General features: G+C 39.4%; 1 protein-coding gene across 1 annotated transcript in view; it reads right to left on the bottom strand.

Annotated features, from left to right (window-relative positions):
* Window positions 1-2,694: 2,694 nt before the first annotated feature.
* LOC124550893 (fibrous sheath CABYR-binding protein-like) overlaps window positions 2,695-16,625 on the bottom strand; it is a 114,195-nt gene continuing 100,264 nt past the window's right edge. The window contains exons 15-18 of the mRNA XM_047125669.1: window positions 14,596-14,684; window positions 9,634-9,689; window positions 4,414-4,474; window positions 2,695-3,092 (exon numbers count right to left, since the gene is read on the bottom strand). Of these exons, the coding sequence (XP_046981625.1) occupies window positions 3,080-3,092; window positions 4,414-4,474; window positions 9,634-9,689; window positions 14,596-14,684 (219 nt within the window). The 3' untranslated portion in view covers window positions 2,695-3,079. The remainder of the gene's footprint in view (window positions 3,093-4,413; window positions 4,475-9,633; window positions 9,690-14,595; window positions 14,685-16,625) is intronic.

The raw sequence follows: 16,625 nt of genomic DNA, 5'->3' as shown, positions 1-16,625 counted from the left end.
AAACGGTGCTTTTATAAGTCGCCTAAAGTCCACCCTAGACAACTCCTGATGTAGAAGAAATAACCGATTTGCCTGGCTGGAGGAAGTGCCTAATGATTAGATTTTGAGTCTGTACTGTAGGACAACTAGAGTATGCCCATTCTTCAAATAGTTGCACAAATGGTTGGTAGGCCAAGGCCTACCCAAAACACTTGACCGCTTATCTCTGAGATCAACAGAACCCAAGTGACCCTTTAAAAATCGCACGTTTCCGTTTGTGGCTTTCTTTATAAATGTCTTCTAATCGACTCTCCTCATTTATGTTATTGTGCAAGAAACCTTTTGCAACGAACTAAACTGGAAATGTATCTGTTGATAATTCCGGATAATCCAATCGTTAGTTGCCATGATTTACAATAATGCTTTCTTTCGTTGCGAACAGAAATGTTAAGAATTACCTCTGGAGATAGGCAACATCGGTAACAAGTGGTGATGGTTTAAAAGACAAGTGTATGGTGCACTAAAAATTGAATTCTGTTGAATGTGTAACACATTAAACTCGAAATCTGCCAGCAGCCACATGTTATAGGTACGAAATTGTATCCTAATTCTGACATGTTGGTGACATACTGACTGGAATATCATGTTCCTTGTTGCTTTTATTATTTTTCTCATATTTTTACTGTGAACATATAACTTACGTGCGTGGAAGCTGATACCGAAACAAAGTGTGTTGTGAGGCAGAAAATTACAATAAGCTTCGGACTTTTAGGTTTGTACGTAAGTTCGTAGCTTTTTTGTTTTACATGTTCGTATTCGGTTGCTATGGATTTATTTATCGATTGTCGTTTTTTTGTTTGTAGCTCAGTATTGCTATTTGAGTTTACATGTCGCTATTTTGTGATTGGAGCGAGGGGTGAGAGCAGCGGAGGCAGCCAGACACATTTGTGCCGTTTGTGGGGATAGTGTCATTGAGCAGAGCGTGGCAACCATGGGCGCACCCAGCGAGGGGCAGGGGGGCAGCTGCCTCCCCCCCCCCCCCCCCAGTAGATATTCGCAGTTTTTCACTAGTTTACTGTTTTATTTAATAAGAAATGCTGTATGTTTTCTCGGATTGTACAAATGCATTCTTGTATTTAAAATGTTTATTAAAAGCAGTTTTTCACTGGTTTACTGTTTGATTTAATAAAAAGTGCTGTATGTTGTCTCAAGTCCTTGTTTCCTGAGACTAGTATGACCTGCCCCTCCCCCCCCCCCCCCCCTCCCCCCAGTTCAGATCCTGGGTACGCCCTTGCTACCATCAGCTCCTACCTACTGAAATGGGGACTCACAGCTCCTACCTACTGAAATGGGGACTCATCTGACAAGTCCACAGCTCTCCAGTTGTCTAATGTCCAACCGATATGATCACGGATCCAGGAGAGATACTGTAGTTGATGTCATGCTGTTACCAAAGGCACTCATATCGGTCGTCTGCTGCCATAGCCCATTAGCGCCAAATTTCACCACACTGTCCTAATGGATACGTTCGTTGTTCGTCACAGGTTGAGTTCTGTGGTTATTTCACACAGTGTTGCTTGTCTATTATCAATTACAACTCCACACAAACACCGCTGCTCTCAGTCTCTAAGTGAAGGCTGTCGGCCACGGCATTGTCCTCGGTGAGAGGCAATGCCTAACATTTGGTATTCTTGGCACACTTCTGGTACTGCAGATCTTGGAATACTGAATTACCCAACTTTCCCCAAAACTGAATGTTCCATGTGTCGAGCTGAAACTACCATTCCAAATATGAATTCTATTAGTTCACACTGTGTGGCCATTATCACAGACCCCTTTACACATGAACCACTTGAGTACAAATGACAACTCCGCCAATGCACTGCCCTTTTATACCTTGCATACGCAATACCACGCAATCTGTACATGTTCGTAATGTTGTCCCATAACTAATGTCCTCCCACTGTGAACCTGGAACATTACATTCACACTCACTCTGTTTCTGTTCTCTAACAGGTACCCCCCCCCCCCACCCCCCCACCCCCCACCACCAAGAGAATACTCATCCTGTAAGTCTCTCCTAACCTGCATTTCTGGTGACTTTTCCAAAATCTACCCCTTTTCCTAGGCCTCTCCGGACCTTTTCCTTCACCCCTCTTCCTTACCCTTCAACCCTTTTGCCTAAAGAAGGCAGAACTGGCTCAAAAAACTTATCTAATTATAACCTTTTTTTATGTGCGTGTTCTGCCACTGCTTGGTGAGAAGATTTTTTATCTATCCAATTACATCATACTCTTGTTATAGATGATGTCACAACAGGAAAAGCAGAAACACTAAAATGTCTTGTGCCATCACTTAGCAGATAAATTTCACTACAGTTTGTTTCCTTTTTACACCCAATAAAAAAATATTCAGTACCAAATCATTTCTGACTGAAGCATTATTTTATTCAAGTTACATTAATACAATTTGGTGCAAATAAAAGCTTTCTTTACTCTACTTGTTTGTAACAGTAATTACAAAAGTGCTTCACAATTCTCAACTTTTTAAGAGTATAAAAAAACAAAAGAGCTCTAAATATTCTCATAATTATATAAATATTTTCAGTTTCTGGTAATGAAGTAACAATGCACATTAATTTCATTTCTGATGCCACATAATATTTAATATTAATCGATGACATAAAAATAAAGAGAAGTAATCAACATAGGTTAAGCAGGAGTTTTTGGAAAGGTTTCTTTCTCCCTTACTTGAGGGTCATGATGACTCTGGGTTTGCATACCCTACACAAAAAGCTATATAATGTGTCTTTGCCATTTGTTATCTTATATGGCACTATGTAACTTTTCATTTATATTAAAGCACGTTCTAAGCTGCCCAAGCAAATCAACAATTTCATGAAAAGCAGTACATGTTTTGCACCATACTAAACATTTTTAATAATCTGAATTTCATTGGTGCACACGCATTCTCCACCAGATCAAAAATTATAATAAGTACATTAAGCATTTGCTCCTATATTTAATACTGTACAGTTCCAGTTATATGTATCAGACAATAATATAGTTTCTTACTAAAACTGTGTTCTTCCTTTGTTGTTTTAATCAGCATTCCTGGAAACAGACAAAAACCTCGTTAATGCCAGTCAAAACCATCTCAAAAAAGGAAACAAAAATGAAACATGAAGCAACATTGAGATATTGCATCAGATTAATGAAGGATGCCACCAACATTCCCAGTTTAAATCAATAAACATCATCACTGAAAGTACTACAAAACAGTTAAGGGCGGTAGGACGTCAAACGGGCAGACTTGGAGCAGGAGAGTCACCGCAGGACATTTTGATTTCTAATGCCTATACTTTTAAAAATAAATTCATAAAACTTTGTCAGCATGACCAGGAAGGATTGAGGACTCACTCATAGCAGTAGAAGTTCAAAAACATAGAAAAATACCTTTTTTTTAGAAGTGAAATTTCATCATTTTTTTCACTTACTACTGTCTGCATTTGTTGCTATAGGTACACTTTTCTTCCTAAGTAAGAGAGATTCTTCGATGAATTTTGCACAGCATACGCACAGTACTAACAGGTGAATGAAACTTTAGAATTTTCCAAATCTATTAAAAAACTGTGGTAAAAACTGAGATAATTAATCATAAAATTTCAGTTTTTTCTAAACGTGAAATTTAAAATTTAACAGGTCATTCAGTCTTTCATAAATTAAAGCCAGTAGTAAGTGAAAAAATGATGAAATTTCACATGTAAAAAAAATGTATTTTGTTACGTTTTTGAGCTGTCACTGCTATGAGTATGAATCCTGAATCCTTCCTTGTCATGCTGTCAAAGTTTTCTGAATTTATTTGTAAAAGTATAGACAGTGGAAATTAAAATGTCCTGTGGTGCCTCTCCTGCTCCACGCCGGCCCGTTTGACGTCCTACACACCCCCCCCCCCCCCCCTCAACACCATTAACTGCTCTCACATAGTAACTCTAGTATCACAAGGAACAGACTTCGTATATTATGTGATTTGTTGGTAAAAGCATCCAGAGGCAGCTGCATACAATTTGCATTTGTACTCAAAAATGAATCAATTTAGCAACAGTAGTTTTCTCAGTGTCTGCTCATTTCACCTAAAACTACATTTTGGTCATCAAACTTTATGACAGTATTACCTGTTTGGCAGATCACACACTTGCCAATCCCATGATAACACCAAAGGAAAGTCCCACATGACAAACTCTGTGACACATACTGATTTTTTTAGAAATTACCGAAATGGAAAGCTAATGAAGTTTCCACAGTTAGAAATAGCAAGTGGTAGCCACACAGTTGTTTACGCCAATTACAATTTGATGTTTTGAGAGCGTATTATGTACATATCTAAAGACTTTTTGAGATGCATAAACATTAGATAAGTAAGACAGCTACTCACCATCCTGCAAAAAAAAGAGCATAGTTTGTCCTGATTGCACATCTTCTCCTGGGGCGGGAACCTACAAAAGAGAAAAGTTCTATGTAAAAGAAGTGTGCCATTTTTCTTCAAGTGCAAGTTCTTCAAAACATTTGATACAAGTTATTTTATAAAGCTCAACAGTAGCAACTGATTTGTTTAATGATAGTAAGGAATTACTGGCTAAGCTACAGTAAAAAACATTTAATGATAAATATCACCAACAACATGTACACCAAGTTTGTTAAACAGAACTAGAATAGTGATTCCCCACATCAGTAGTGCTATATGAATCTGCTGGGTGAAATTTAAAATGGAACATGACTTTGAACTAAGCCAAACTGAAGAGTTCAAGAGTGAGTGTGGTCTCATTACTGCGACTGGACTGTGTAAATTCGGTGCAAAATAGGAATATCTATAGTATTTATCACATTCTTCCACCAAAGTGATAATGGGATATGATTTTGAAGCTTATAGGGTCTGATGCGTGTCGTGGGAAGAAGTGCCTGTTACGGAATAAGCCAACAGTGGCTGCACAGTTTCATTGGATCACCCCCTGAAAAATACTGATGTAGGTTCTATCCTCAAAATAAATAGCCAAAAGCTCATTTGTAAAGTCACACCAAAGTCTTTAATTTCAAAATAAGTACCTCATTTGTTTAGCTAAAGTAAATTTACAAACACTGAACTCTCTTTATTGTAAAAAACTGTAGAAACTAAGAGTTGTCTGTCAAAACTATTTTAGATGTGATTCCATGGGTTTAATCAACTTATTGCAGGTAACATTAACTAGCTTACTAAAAAATAATCTGTGTCAAAAGATGCAGAGCATGCCGTCACGTCACTAAACCTGCCTGTTACGGAATAAGCCAACAGCAGCTGCACAGTTTCATTGGATCACCCCCTGAAAATGCTGATGTAGGTTCTATCCTCAAAATAAACAGCCAAAAACTCCTTTGTAAATTCACAACTGGAAGTTTACCAGTCTTTAATCACATCTTTAAGATCCTACCAGGTCCCTCACGTTTACAGACAGGTAGGTAGTATCGACTTACGTGGAGCATAGTAGTTTTTATTTCTTCAAAAAAGAAAGATTTCATGCAGTACATGTTTAGAGATCATTTGTTGCTTCACATGCAATTAAATACAAAAAGTCACAGAACTGTTACTGCACTCACAAATATTATTCCAATGAATCAAAATACACATTTTGAGATATATTCCTAATACCTAAAAAACGTCCTCTCAGCTTCAATTGAATGAACAAAGACAAAACACAAATGGACCCTTGGCTGGGCTTTAAAAAACCAGACTAGATAACCTTGAAGTTGTACCAAAGACTAAGAACAGATGAAACAGACTAAGAATAGACTGGCACTGAACAGAATGAGTGTGAGTGATAGCACAGACCACAGCAAGAGTAAAAATGGAGCAAGCATCAGCCTTATAAAGACTTGATTCACTTATAATAGTTACAAATTCTATAAATAATTACAAATTCTATGGATCAGAAAGTTCATTTTTTATTCACTATTGGTTTTGTTGTTATATTTTGATTGTACATAATGTATCACCAGCAGCATTTATTAAAATACGGAATACTAATTTATGCTTACGCAGTAGGGAATCCCAGGTTTATAACCATCTTGGTCATTAAAATTCAGTTACTGAAAATTTAGTAATTTTTAATTAAACTCCATTGCTCATTCTGGTAACTGGAAACAGATAGGAAGCCACAGGCCAACTCATTGATGAGTCACCCAAACCCACAGAAAGAGAGCTATGGATGGCAACGAGGATGACGACAACTACAAACGGACACAGCAATGACAACAAGAAGAAGAAGAAGAACAACAACAACAACAACAACAACAAAAAACAACAACAACAACAACAACACTGAACAGATAAGACAGTACACAAGTCTTTAGAATAAAACAGATGGAGGGGCACGACGTAGTGAGATTCAGGAACCAACAAAGATGCGTACGGTACAGAACACAAGAGCGTAATAACAACACGACTGACTTCTGAGCCCATGCGCTGCAGGCTTTATAGGGCCCCTGTGAGTGCTGACGGGCAGTCATGGCAGTGACAGCGCTGTGGCAGCGACAGCAGTGCTCGCCGGTTATATGGGCGCCGCCTAGCAGCTGTCATCTACGCCCGTGCCTTCTGACGAGCCATCCAAATTGTCGTACCGGAATATCAGACTCATTAATATGGGTTTCAACAGATTCAGAAACATCAGGTCATGAAAAGCATATCAACAGATCCCTGAAATTTACAGTATTTTGGCTGAAACTGGCACTGAAAGGTTCGACAAGGTGAAATTTTTAATTAGAAATATCTTTTTAACTAATTATTTGTGGGTTAATGTAAATATGAGGTTCATTCAAATTAAACCTGGTCAGTGCGTCTACCTTTTCCTTGCACATAAGGTAGCACCACGTAACTGCGGGTATGGTGGCACCATCTATTAGTAGAGAGACTGATGTGTGTGCACCGTTTGATGTTTCAAAGCACCAGTGTGGTTTCACACTGAAGAGAAGGTGGTCACAAAAGTTATCATCCACTACCAAACATTCAGGCCAGTAAGCAGGAACAACGAGGAGTGATTCGATTTTTGGCGGCAGAAGGAGCTGGAGGCCATGAAATGTATTGATGGATGAAGGCTGTGTACAGTGAATGCAGTCTGAATCGTTCAAGTGTTGTGGGAAGGCGCAAACAATTCATTGAGGGGCGTGAGTCACTGGAAGACGATGCTCGTCCTGGACACACTCATCGTGTGATCACACCGGAAATGGTTGCGGGAGTGAATGCTTTAGTCTTAGACAACTGCAGAAACACCGTGGACAAGATCCATCAGTTACTGGGTGTTAGTGTGGGCGCCGCCCACATCATAATACATCAACACTTGAACTTTCGAAAGATCTGTGTGAAGTGGGTTTCCCATCAACTGACCGCTGAACAGTGCAATATGCTAATGGCGCTGTCTTTGAATCATCTGTAACATTACCATGAGGAGAATACAGCTTTCTGTGGCATATTGTCACAGGCGACAAAACATGGTGTCACCATTTTGAACTGGAAAGCAAGCGTCAGAGCAAGCAGTGGAAACATGCGACTTCGCCACCTACATAGAAATCAAAGGCCATGCACACCAGTTCTGGTAAGCTCATGATGTCCTCTTTTTCTGACCACAAGGGGCCACTGCTTGTCGGCAGGGAACCACCATCAATGCCCAGCGTCATCAAGTCACTTCACAGAACCTTAGACAAGCCATAATGTCGAAACACCAAGGCATGTTGTCCAATTGCATTATCCACCTGCATAATAATAACAGCCCACCCATGGCCAATGTGGTGAAGACAACTTTGCAGCAGTTTCGGTGAGAAATGCTCAACATTCACCATAATGTCCCGACCTTTCACAGTGTGGGTTTCATGTGCTTGGACCTCTAAAACAAGCTATTCGCGGACATCGATTCGCAACGGACGACGCAGTGTGTGAGTGAGTCCAGGCCTGGATCTGACAGCAGCCTACTAGCTTCTTCAAGGACGGAATCGGCCGGCTAGTGTCGCAATGGGATACATAGGCCAACAGTTTTGGCAACTATTTTTGAATATGTGTACTGCGTAGTATAACTACATTTTTGAATTAATAAAATCATTACCGCTACTTTACACTAGTGACTGAGTTTCATTTGAACGCCCCTTATACTTTTCAGTACAGAGGAAAAATAGCTCTTTAATTTGGAAGTGGTCTTTCCTTCTGAATTTACATATTAGTTCAGATTTTCCCCTATGGCTACATGTATGAAATTTTATAATTGCAATAACTTTTGATTGCCATAATTTCTGATGAAACTAATTAGCTCATTGCAGCCAGGACAACAGACTTAATGATCTGAGTGACAATGTTTTCTGAGCGGAATTTCTTTCTACCAATTTGGTAATTTTCATACTATGTGCTTGATGTGGGAACTTTAACATTGGAATTTTGAAGAGAAAGTGCTTTGTCACAACGCACATAAGGTGATAAAATTCAAAATACTACTGATACACACTGAAAAATATGTGGTGGTGTCCACAAAGTCACTCTACAATTTCAATAATCTATAACAAAGGTAAATGAGGATGTCTTTCTTACTTTTTACTACAAACTCGGTGGTTAACAAATTTTTAAACAGCACTTCATCTGTGTGTTTCAGTTACATATTTGCTGGATGAGATACTGATACACTCCATATAAAACAGCTACTCTTCAACAGAAGGCACAGTTTGTATCACTGTTTACTGACACAAAATCTGACATGCAGACTTACTGCGGAGGAGATCCGGTGTCATGTGCACAAATTTGTGTACGGCACAAGAAACTTATGGACAGTGGCAGTGTTTGATAAGAGGACAGCCGAGGGAAACGATCGTCGTGTGGGACTGCCTCTGACTGTGCTCCCAGGCCTGCCACACAGTTGCAGCTACCACACTCCACAGTGCACCAAGTTGTACATGCCCTTCAACCACTGTCAATGGGGTTATGTTAAAGCTATAGTGTTTCAATCAAACATATGGGACATTCACCTCCTGCACAGTGTTACTGATTGCTTCTGCCACCACAGAAAGGGTCGCTACAGAGAACATGATGAGACAACTAGTTCCGTAGAGAGGTGTATTAAACAGGAAAAACTTCATTACGTTTCATTTTGTAATAAATTTTGCATATCTATTTTTTCCATCTACCTATGCAACAAAATTTTTTTTAAATTGGTAAACAGACTTCACACAGCTCTGGTATAATAACTACCCCTAGCTTTCAGCACTTAGTTCTTTCCCCAGGAAGAAAAGAAAAATAGGCAGTGAAAGGTTAGAACAGATGGGCAGATCGTCAGAGCTGAGGTTCACACACGCTCACCTTTTGCGAGGACAAATGGAGGGGAGGGGAGGAAGACTGGGGTTTTGCATGCTACGGACGATGACGTCGTTAAAGATGGAGCACGAGATCGTGTCGAGGAAGGAAACTGGCCTTACCGCAGTGCCACTCTGCTTTATAAATTACTGTCAAGCATTATGTAACAAAACACTTTGGGATTACAACACATGCCATAATCCATTTTAGTCAATGTTTAACCTGTTACTAATGTAATGAGCAAGTCTCGAAGAGCAATGATGTTGAAATCACAGATTTAAAAAGTTATATACGTACCCTGTTCAGTTTCAGAATGCGGTGACTGTTCTCTTTCCACATCAGACTGAGGTGACCTGTGCAGAAAATTTAACACAATCAGGTTGTGACCCAACACATAATCAAAAGGAGTCAAATAACTTCGACCAGTTGTCACTACCAACCTGAGCTAGCAGACATCACCACACTTAACACATGTAACATATCAAAAATGCAAGAACTTCAAATTCAAATATGCATAACACTTCAGTGCAATCACTCTAACGCTTTCACAAGCATAGAAACACTAGGGCAGTGTCGGCTAATAGTTAAAGGCGACTATGAAATAACCATGAGTGACAAAGTATTTGTTTCAAATTCAAATACATTCTGATGATGGAAATACGATTACGAACACGAAAGTAAATACATTTCTCGGATGGCTAATAACTTTTCTAATGCAACGAGGATCACATATACCTGAAGCAATGAAGTAAAGGCTTTACGAGACAAATACATCAGCACAAAAAATAAGAAAACTGCTGTAGTATCTAACATACAGTGACTGCTGGGTAACGACTGACAGCAGTACTCCCCCTACAATACAGCAAGAGAAGTAAGATCAGCGAGATAACGTGCTTTGGAAGACGAGAGGAAATCTACAGTGAATTCCTCGAATGGCAAATGGGCTACATCAATTTTATCATATTTCAGTTCAGTATCAAGTACAGATTCTAATCATATTTATTTCAATATTACTTCAAATTCTGAATAAAGACCTCTTGTTACTAACTAACCGAAGTACTGAGATCAAACAATGGGAAATCCAGGATGGAATGTCAGAATATTAGGGAAGGAAAATTGCTACTCACCATATAGCGGAGATGTTGAGTTGCGATAGGCACAACAAAAAGATTCACACAATTATAGCTTTCAGCCATTAAGGCCTTTGTCAACAATAGACACATATATACACAAGTGTGGTTTCAGTTGCCTGAGACTGCAGACGTGTGTGCAAGTTGGGTTTGCGTAAGTGTGTGTGTGTGTGTGTGTGTGTGTGTGTGTGTGTGTGTGTGTGTGTGCGCGCACGCGCGTGTGTCTATTGTTAACAAAGGCCTTAATGGCCGAAAGCTATAATTAAGTGAATCTTTTTGTTGTGCCTATCGCAACGAAGTACTGAGATCCAATATTTGTATGAAAACATACATTAGTTTTTTTTTTCTTTTATAACACACATGACATTACAAGATAACCATTATAGAGTGGCAACTTTTAAGACAGAGAACTGCATGTCTTTCAACAAAAATTTTACCGTCCATCAAAAATCATTACTAAGAGCTGTAAATATATAGCAACAGCTCCTGTCACTGGACAACAAATAGTACGCTTGACATTCTTTTACTTTTTGCAGAGTACACAGGGTCAGTTACATGTGACAACTTTAAAACGCTTTTTTAAAAAAGGAACATGTATAATCAAAATAGCCTATTTCATGAAATTTTGAGAGAACTGCCAGATACATGTCACTTGCCCCCAGAATATTTCAGCTCAGGCTTCTGGTGACCTTTACACGTGTAGTAGCCAAACACACTAAGACTGTCACTCCATACCCTGCCAATGCACACATCCGTACTCTCCCGCAGCTGCATAGACATTACTGGAGAGTGTGCGAGACTGTCTTCTCCAGTGAAAGCTCACTTTAGACATCAGATTGACAGTGTTCATTCAGTAAAATCAAAAAGTAAATTCTCCTTCAGTACATGCAGTTTTGATTCTGTGTGATGTTGTTGTTGTTGTGGTGGTCTTCAGTCCTGAGACTGGTTTGATGCAGCTCTCCATGCTACTCTATCCTGTGCAAGCTTCTTCATCTCCCAGTACTTACTGCAACCTACATCCTTCTGAATCTGCTTAGTGTATTCATCTCTTGGTCTCCCTCTACGATTTTTACCCACCACGCTGCCCTCCAATGCTAAATTTGTGATCCCTTGATGCCTCAAAACATGTCCTACCAACCGATCCCTTCTTATAGTCAAGTTGTGCCACAAGGTTCTCTTCTCCCCAATCCTATTCAATACCTCCTCATTAGTTACGTGATCTACCCACCTTATCTTCAGCATTCTTCTGTAGCACCACATTTCGAAAGCTTCTATTCTCTTCTTGTCCAAACTAGTTATCGTCCATGTTTCACTTCCATACATGGCTACACTCCATACAAATACTTTAAGAAACGACTTCCTGACACTTAAATCTATACTCGATGTTAACAAATTTCTCTTCTTCAGAAACGATTTCCTCGCCATTGCCAGTCTTCATTTTATATTCTCTCTACTTCGACCATCATCAGTTATTTTACTCCCTAAATAGCAAAACTCCTTTACTACTTTAAGTGTCTCATTTCCCAATCTAATTCCCGTAGCATCACCCGACTTAATTAGACTACGTCTTTATGTAAGTCTACAAATGCTAGAAACATAGGTTTGCCTTTTCTTAATCATTCTTCTAAGATAAGTCGTAAGGTTAGTATTGCCTCACGTGTTCCAACATTTCTGTGTGATATCTGACTGGAAACCGCTCACCTGATTAATCAGCTTATCACGTAATTATTAGACCAACTATGAGAAATTTTCAGAAAATAAGTGTACTAATTTTTATATATTTCTACAAAAGTGTACAAGAAAAAAATTAAAAGGTACTGTTGCTACACTTGTTAACATAACAGCCATCCCATTCGATGCATACAGTGTGAGACGTGGCACGAGCTTCTTTATGCTTTTTCGAAGAACTCTCCTGCGAGTTCCTTTCTACACCTGCTCGTCAGTTGAGAATTTAATTTCACTTGTGTGGTTTCAGGGAGCTGAAAATATGATAATCTGAAAATGCCAAGCCGACAGAATACAGAAGGAGAGAAGGGGGAGGGGGTTCAAAACATCCCAAACCGAATGTGTCCAAGAGTGCTTCAGCAGCTAACACTGCGTGGGGGCAGGCGCTGTCGTGCAACAAGCACACTCCTCTCATCAGGGTTTCACGATATCATTTAGCATTGACGGTCTCCTCCGGAGGCAGAAATTAGATCAAAATGATGCCTTTTTGGTCCAAAAACACTTGTGCTATTATTTTTTTGCCTAAAATTGTGGTTTTGAATTTTTTAGCAGATGGGGAACTGGTCTGGCATCACTGTGACGACTGTATTTTTGTATCACGTGTGTGATGAGCAAACCACATTTCATCTCCAGCCACAACAGAGGTCAGAAAATTCACATCCTCCATCTCAAGTCACTCGAGAAACTTGTAGGGGCTATTGGCAATTTTTCTTGTGCTGATCTGTCAGCTGTTTTGGAACACCACAAGCGCACAGTTTCTGGTATCTCAGTCTTTCTGTGAATGTCTCATAAGATTTGTGGAAACTTGTGGAAACATAACAGAAATTTCAGCCACTGTCAATCAATGGTCTTGACTAATAATTTCCTTGATTTTCTGCACCAATTCATCAATCAAAACGGTAGGTCATCCTCAGTTCATCATGAACATTTATTCTGCATTCACTTAAGTCCCCACACCACTTAAACACGCTCGTTCTGTTCATAACACCTTCACCATAAACCAATTCAATTCGTGAAAAAAATTCGAGAGGCATTATCCCTTCTGTGGGTAGCAAGCAGACCACAGTACACGGCTCACACTTGGCGGGGCTTCTTACCTACCTTTCCCACAACTGAACACTACACCATGAGGTTATGTGCTACCATGTTCCTGCGATGCTTGCTCTGGTCAGGGGATCCCCTCTACCACTAGTGTTGCCAACCAAATTTTTCCGTATACATCAAACTTACAGGACTCCATCGACAAGGAACCAGTGGAAATATTGAGCTTAGTGAGGCATATTTCGCTCTCACACAAATGGTAGGGTCAAGGTCAATTTACAATGGATGTCAGCAGAATGGGTCGGCAGCATCAAATGGTGATGTCTTCACACTAGACCAAACATCAACAGAACAGCATATCACTCAGTCTGGCGAGTGAAAGTGAGGTAATATGAGACTATTCTGACTTTTGTGGGGCAGACAAAGTGTCAAGGAACTCCCAATACCAGTCAATTTTTTTTATGGCAAAAGAAGCATTCATAATGGGTATTCTTGACAGCCTATATGTTAAATTCCACACACTATAAGAATCTGAAAGAACAGGAAAGCTATCATACAAAATGTCAACATTTTGTTGCTCAAGAAAATACATACATAGAAACACATTAAAGAACACAAGGTAGCAAACATTGTCTTTTCACTTTATCCATCCTGTTTTCTTTCTGCCTGCAAAACAACAAAAAACGCACTCTCTTCTGCAATGGAGCTAGATGTTTCACTGTTTAAGTAATTTTCATTAAAACACTTATCAATGCATATTAGCAGCTTTATTTTTAGGTTCTGCAAAAACTAAATTTTTTGCTTTTCCATACTGAGAGACTTTCATGAGAGAATGCATGAAGGAACACGGAGTCCTCATGCTATTTCATAATATGTCTTCAAATAAACCAATCAATAATAGCAGGATTAAGAAGTCACAAAAGCTTAAATCCCAGTACTATAACACGAGAGATCACAACAATAATAGGTTAACTTCTGATGCTAGCAGAATACGTCACTGGCCAAATTTTCTTCCCAAGAAACAGTGACAATTACATTACATTTTGCAAACTGACTGTGTGAAGACATCTATCTGAAATGCACTGAGGAGTGTTCTATTCTATGACACCAGTGAATCAAATATTAAAGCTAGCTAATATTTTTGTCACTATATGTCTCACATAGTAGTATGGCCCACAGTAAGTCAATTGGTGATGCTTTGTGAAAAGGAAGTTAACTGAAAACAGTCAACAATAAATAGACAATTGTTAAGAGTGTGTCTGATTTCAACATTTACGTGGGTACCCTACAGCAAAATCACACTCTGTTCCTTAAGCAACAGTGAGCACTAAGTCTAACGTTAAGCATCAGCAAGGGCACTCACCCATTACACTTTTCAGGGCTGTCCACAGAGGCAGACGCCTTCCTTTTGCGGCTGCTGGATGGTGTAGAAACTGGATCTGATGGCTCTTCCTGCAAAGGTGAAGCGCATGCTTTTCTTATTAACACTTTCAGTTCCAGCCCTATTCTGTTTATCCGGCTTCAGAAACCAGACAATTTTCTCAATATTTAGATACCTGCTATGGTCGCATTTGTTAATATATTTTGATAAATAACCCACCATCTAAATTATACTTCCTTCTACTTTTAAATTATGGTGAGATGTTTATGGCGTATTTAATAGCGTTTGAAGGTAATCACATAACTAACAGCCATGTTTTTGTAAATTTAAAAAAGTCATATATTCAAATAAAATACAGCAAAAATTTTATAAAGTGAAAATATTTCATTTATATCCACTCTTTATTCCTCAACTCAATTCTCACACAGAATCATAATGTTTCTTTGTGTGGTAAATTTTGAAATACAGTTCCACATACAATGCAACACCACACTGCTCACATTGGTACCACATTTCTTTGCAGGAAGCTTTTCCAGTTCCTTTCTTGCTCCTGGAGCTGCATACATGGCACACACGTGCAGCGTACTGCTTGGATGTTGATGGGATGTGCTGCAGAAAATGCCTTTATGATAATCTGCCCACAGTTCCACTTTGTACACTTGTACCAACGACTTGTTGCACTTCCTCCTGAGTGAACTCAGCTGTAAGTGTTATAAAAAAGTCAGTGATTTTCATTTTCTTCTGGTGCACCAAATTGTACAACAAGAATGAATTTGACACTCACATAAGCAGCAGGTGAAAATACAGTTTCCTCCACCATTTTACTCTCCTGTGTCGAAATACATTGTACTGTAAGTGTTGGTCTGCAAGGTCGACCCCAGCCTTCTTGCAATTAAAGTGGCTTCAGTACAAATGAAACATTCCTTTTTGTGTGTGTACCAAATTATGTCATTCCTACTTGATAATGAATACACATCCCTCTTGTCCTTCCATTTCATTTCCAACACATTACCTCTACGTCTGTAGGTCATTTCTCCCTTCTGTAGTTTAGTTGCTACTAAATCTTGGGGCATCGATTTCCCCGACTTGCTCAAAGTGCCTACAGCACCAGTTCCTGCTTGAGCCAACTGTTGAAACAGATCTGGACTCGAATAAAATCTATCAAAGTACACAGTGTGAGCTTTATGCAACAGGTTGCCTTCAGACAGGAGCCTCAAGACAACTGCTGATGATGCGTTGTCAAGTGCCTGCTTTCCAGCATACACTTGAAAACTGAGGACATAACCACTGCTTGTCTATGCAACAGCGTACATCTTCAAGCCGTATGGATGAAATGCTTAAATACAACATTCCCTCAGCCTGTTGTAGTAAGGAAGGATTTTGAAGAGTGGGTGAAATCCTCCTCCTCCTCCTGGCTTTTTTTGCTTACCATTATCAGTGAGATGTAAGCAAGAAAGTATCTGATTATACCGTGAACAACTCATTACATGTGGACAGAAATTGCAACTTACAACGGGATTAGAGCACCAGTGATCTGCCATTCTTGGCGTTCTGGAAACGCACATATGGTAAATGATGCCCAAGAAACATCTCATTTCAGTCAACGTAACTGGCTTCCACGAAATCAATAATGAATGAGGTTTCAGTTCATTTTTACTGTGTTTCTTTATAATTGTTTGTGCTGCATATAGATTTTCTTGTGCTTACAAGTATCCGACATCTTTCTCCGTTAGAAAAACTTTAGCACAGTCAAACGCCGAACTTGTAGAATTGATTCCTGCAAGTATTTTTCTTGGCATTGTGTTGATAGGTGAAGATGTAAAAAATCAGCTGCACTCCAGACATCAGCTTCAGCAACAGAAACATCAAGCAGTGTGTACTGAAATTCCTCATTGCTTCCAGCCCCTTCTGACGAGCTACTTTCGTTCAGATCGTCAACTGAAAACAATAATATAGCCTGTGACAGTGTGATTGGAGCAAAGCCTAACAAAATGCATAACACAGTGTAAGTT

This window comes from Schistocerca americana, chromosome 9 (assembly GCF_021461395.2).
Source record: "Schistocerca americana isolate TAMUIC-IGC-003095 chromosome 9, iqSchAmer2.1, whole genome shotgun sequence".
Taxonomy (NCBI): domain Eukaryota; kingdom Metazoa; phylum Arthropoda; class Insecta; order Orthoptera; family Acrididae; genus Schistocerca; species Schistocerca americana.
The sequence above is the reverse complement of the archived record's forward strand: the minus strand, read 5'-3'. Positions and strand labels throughout refer to the sequence as shown.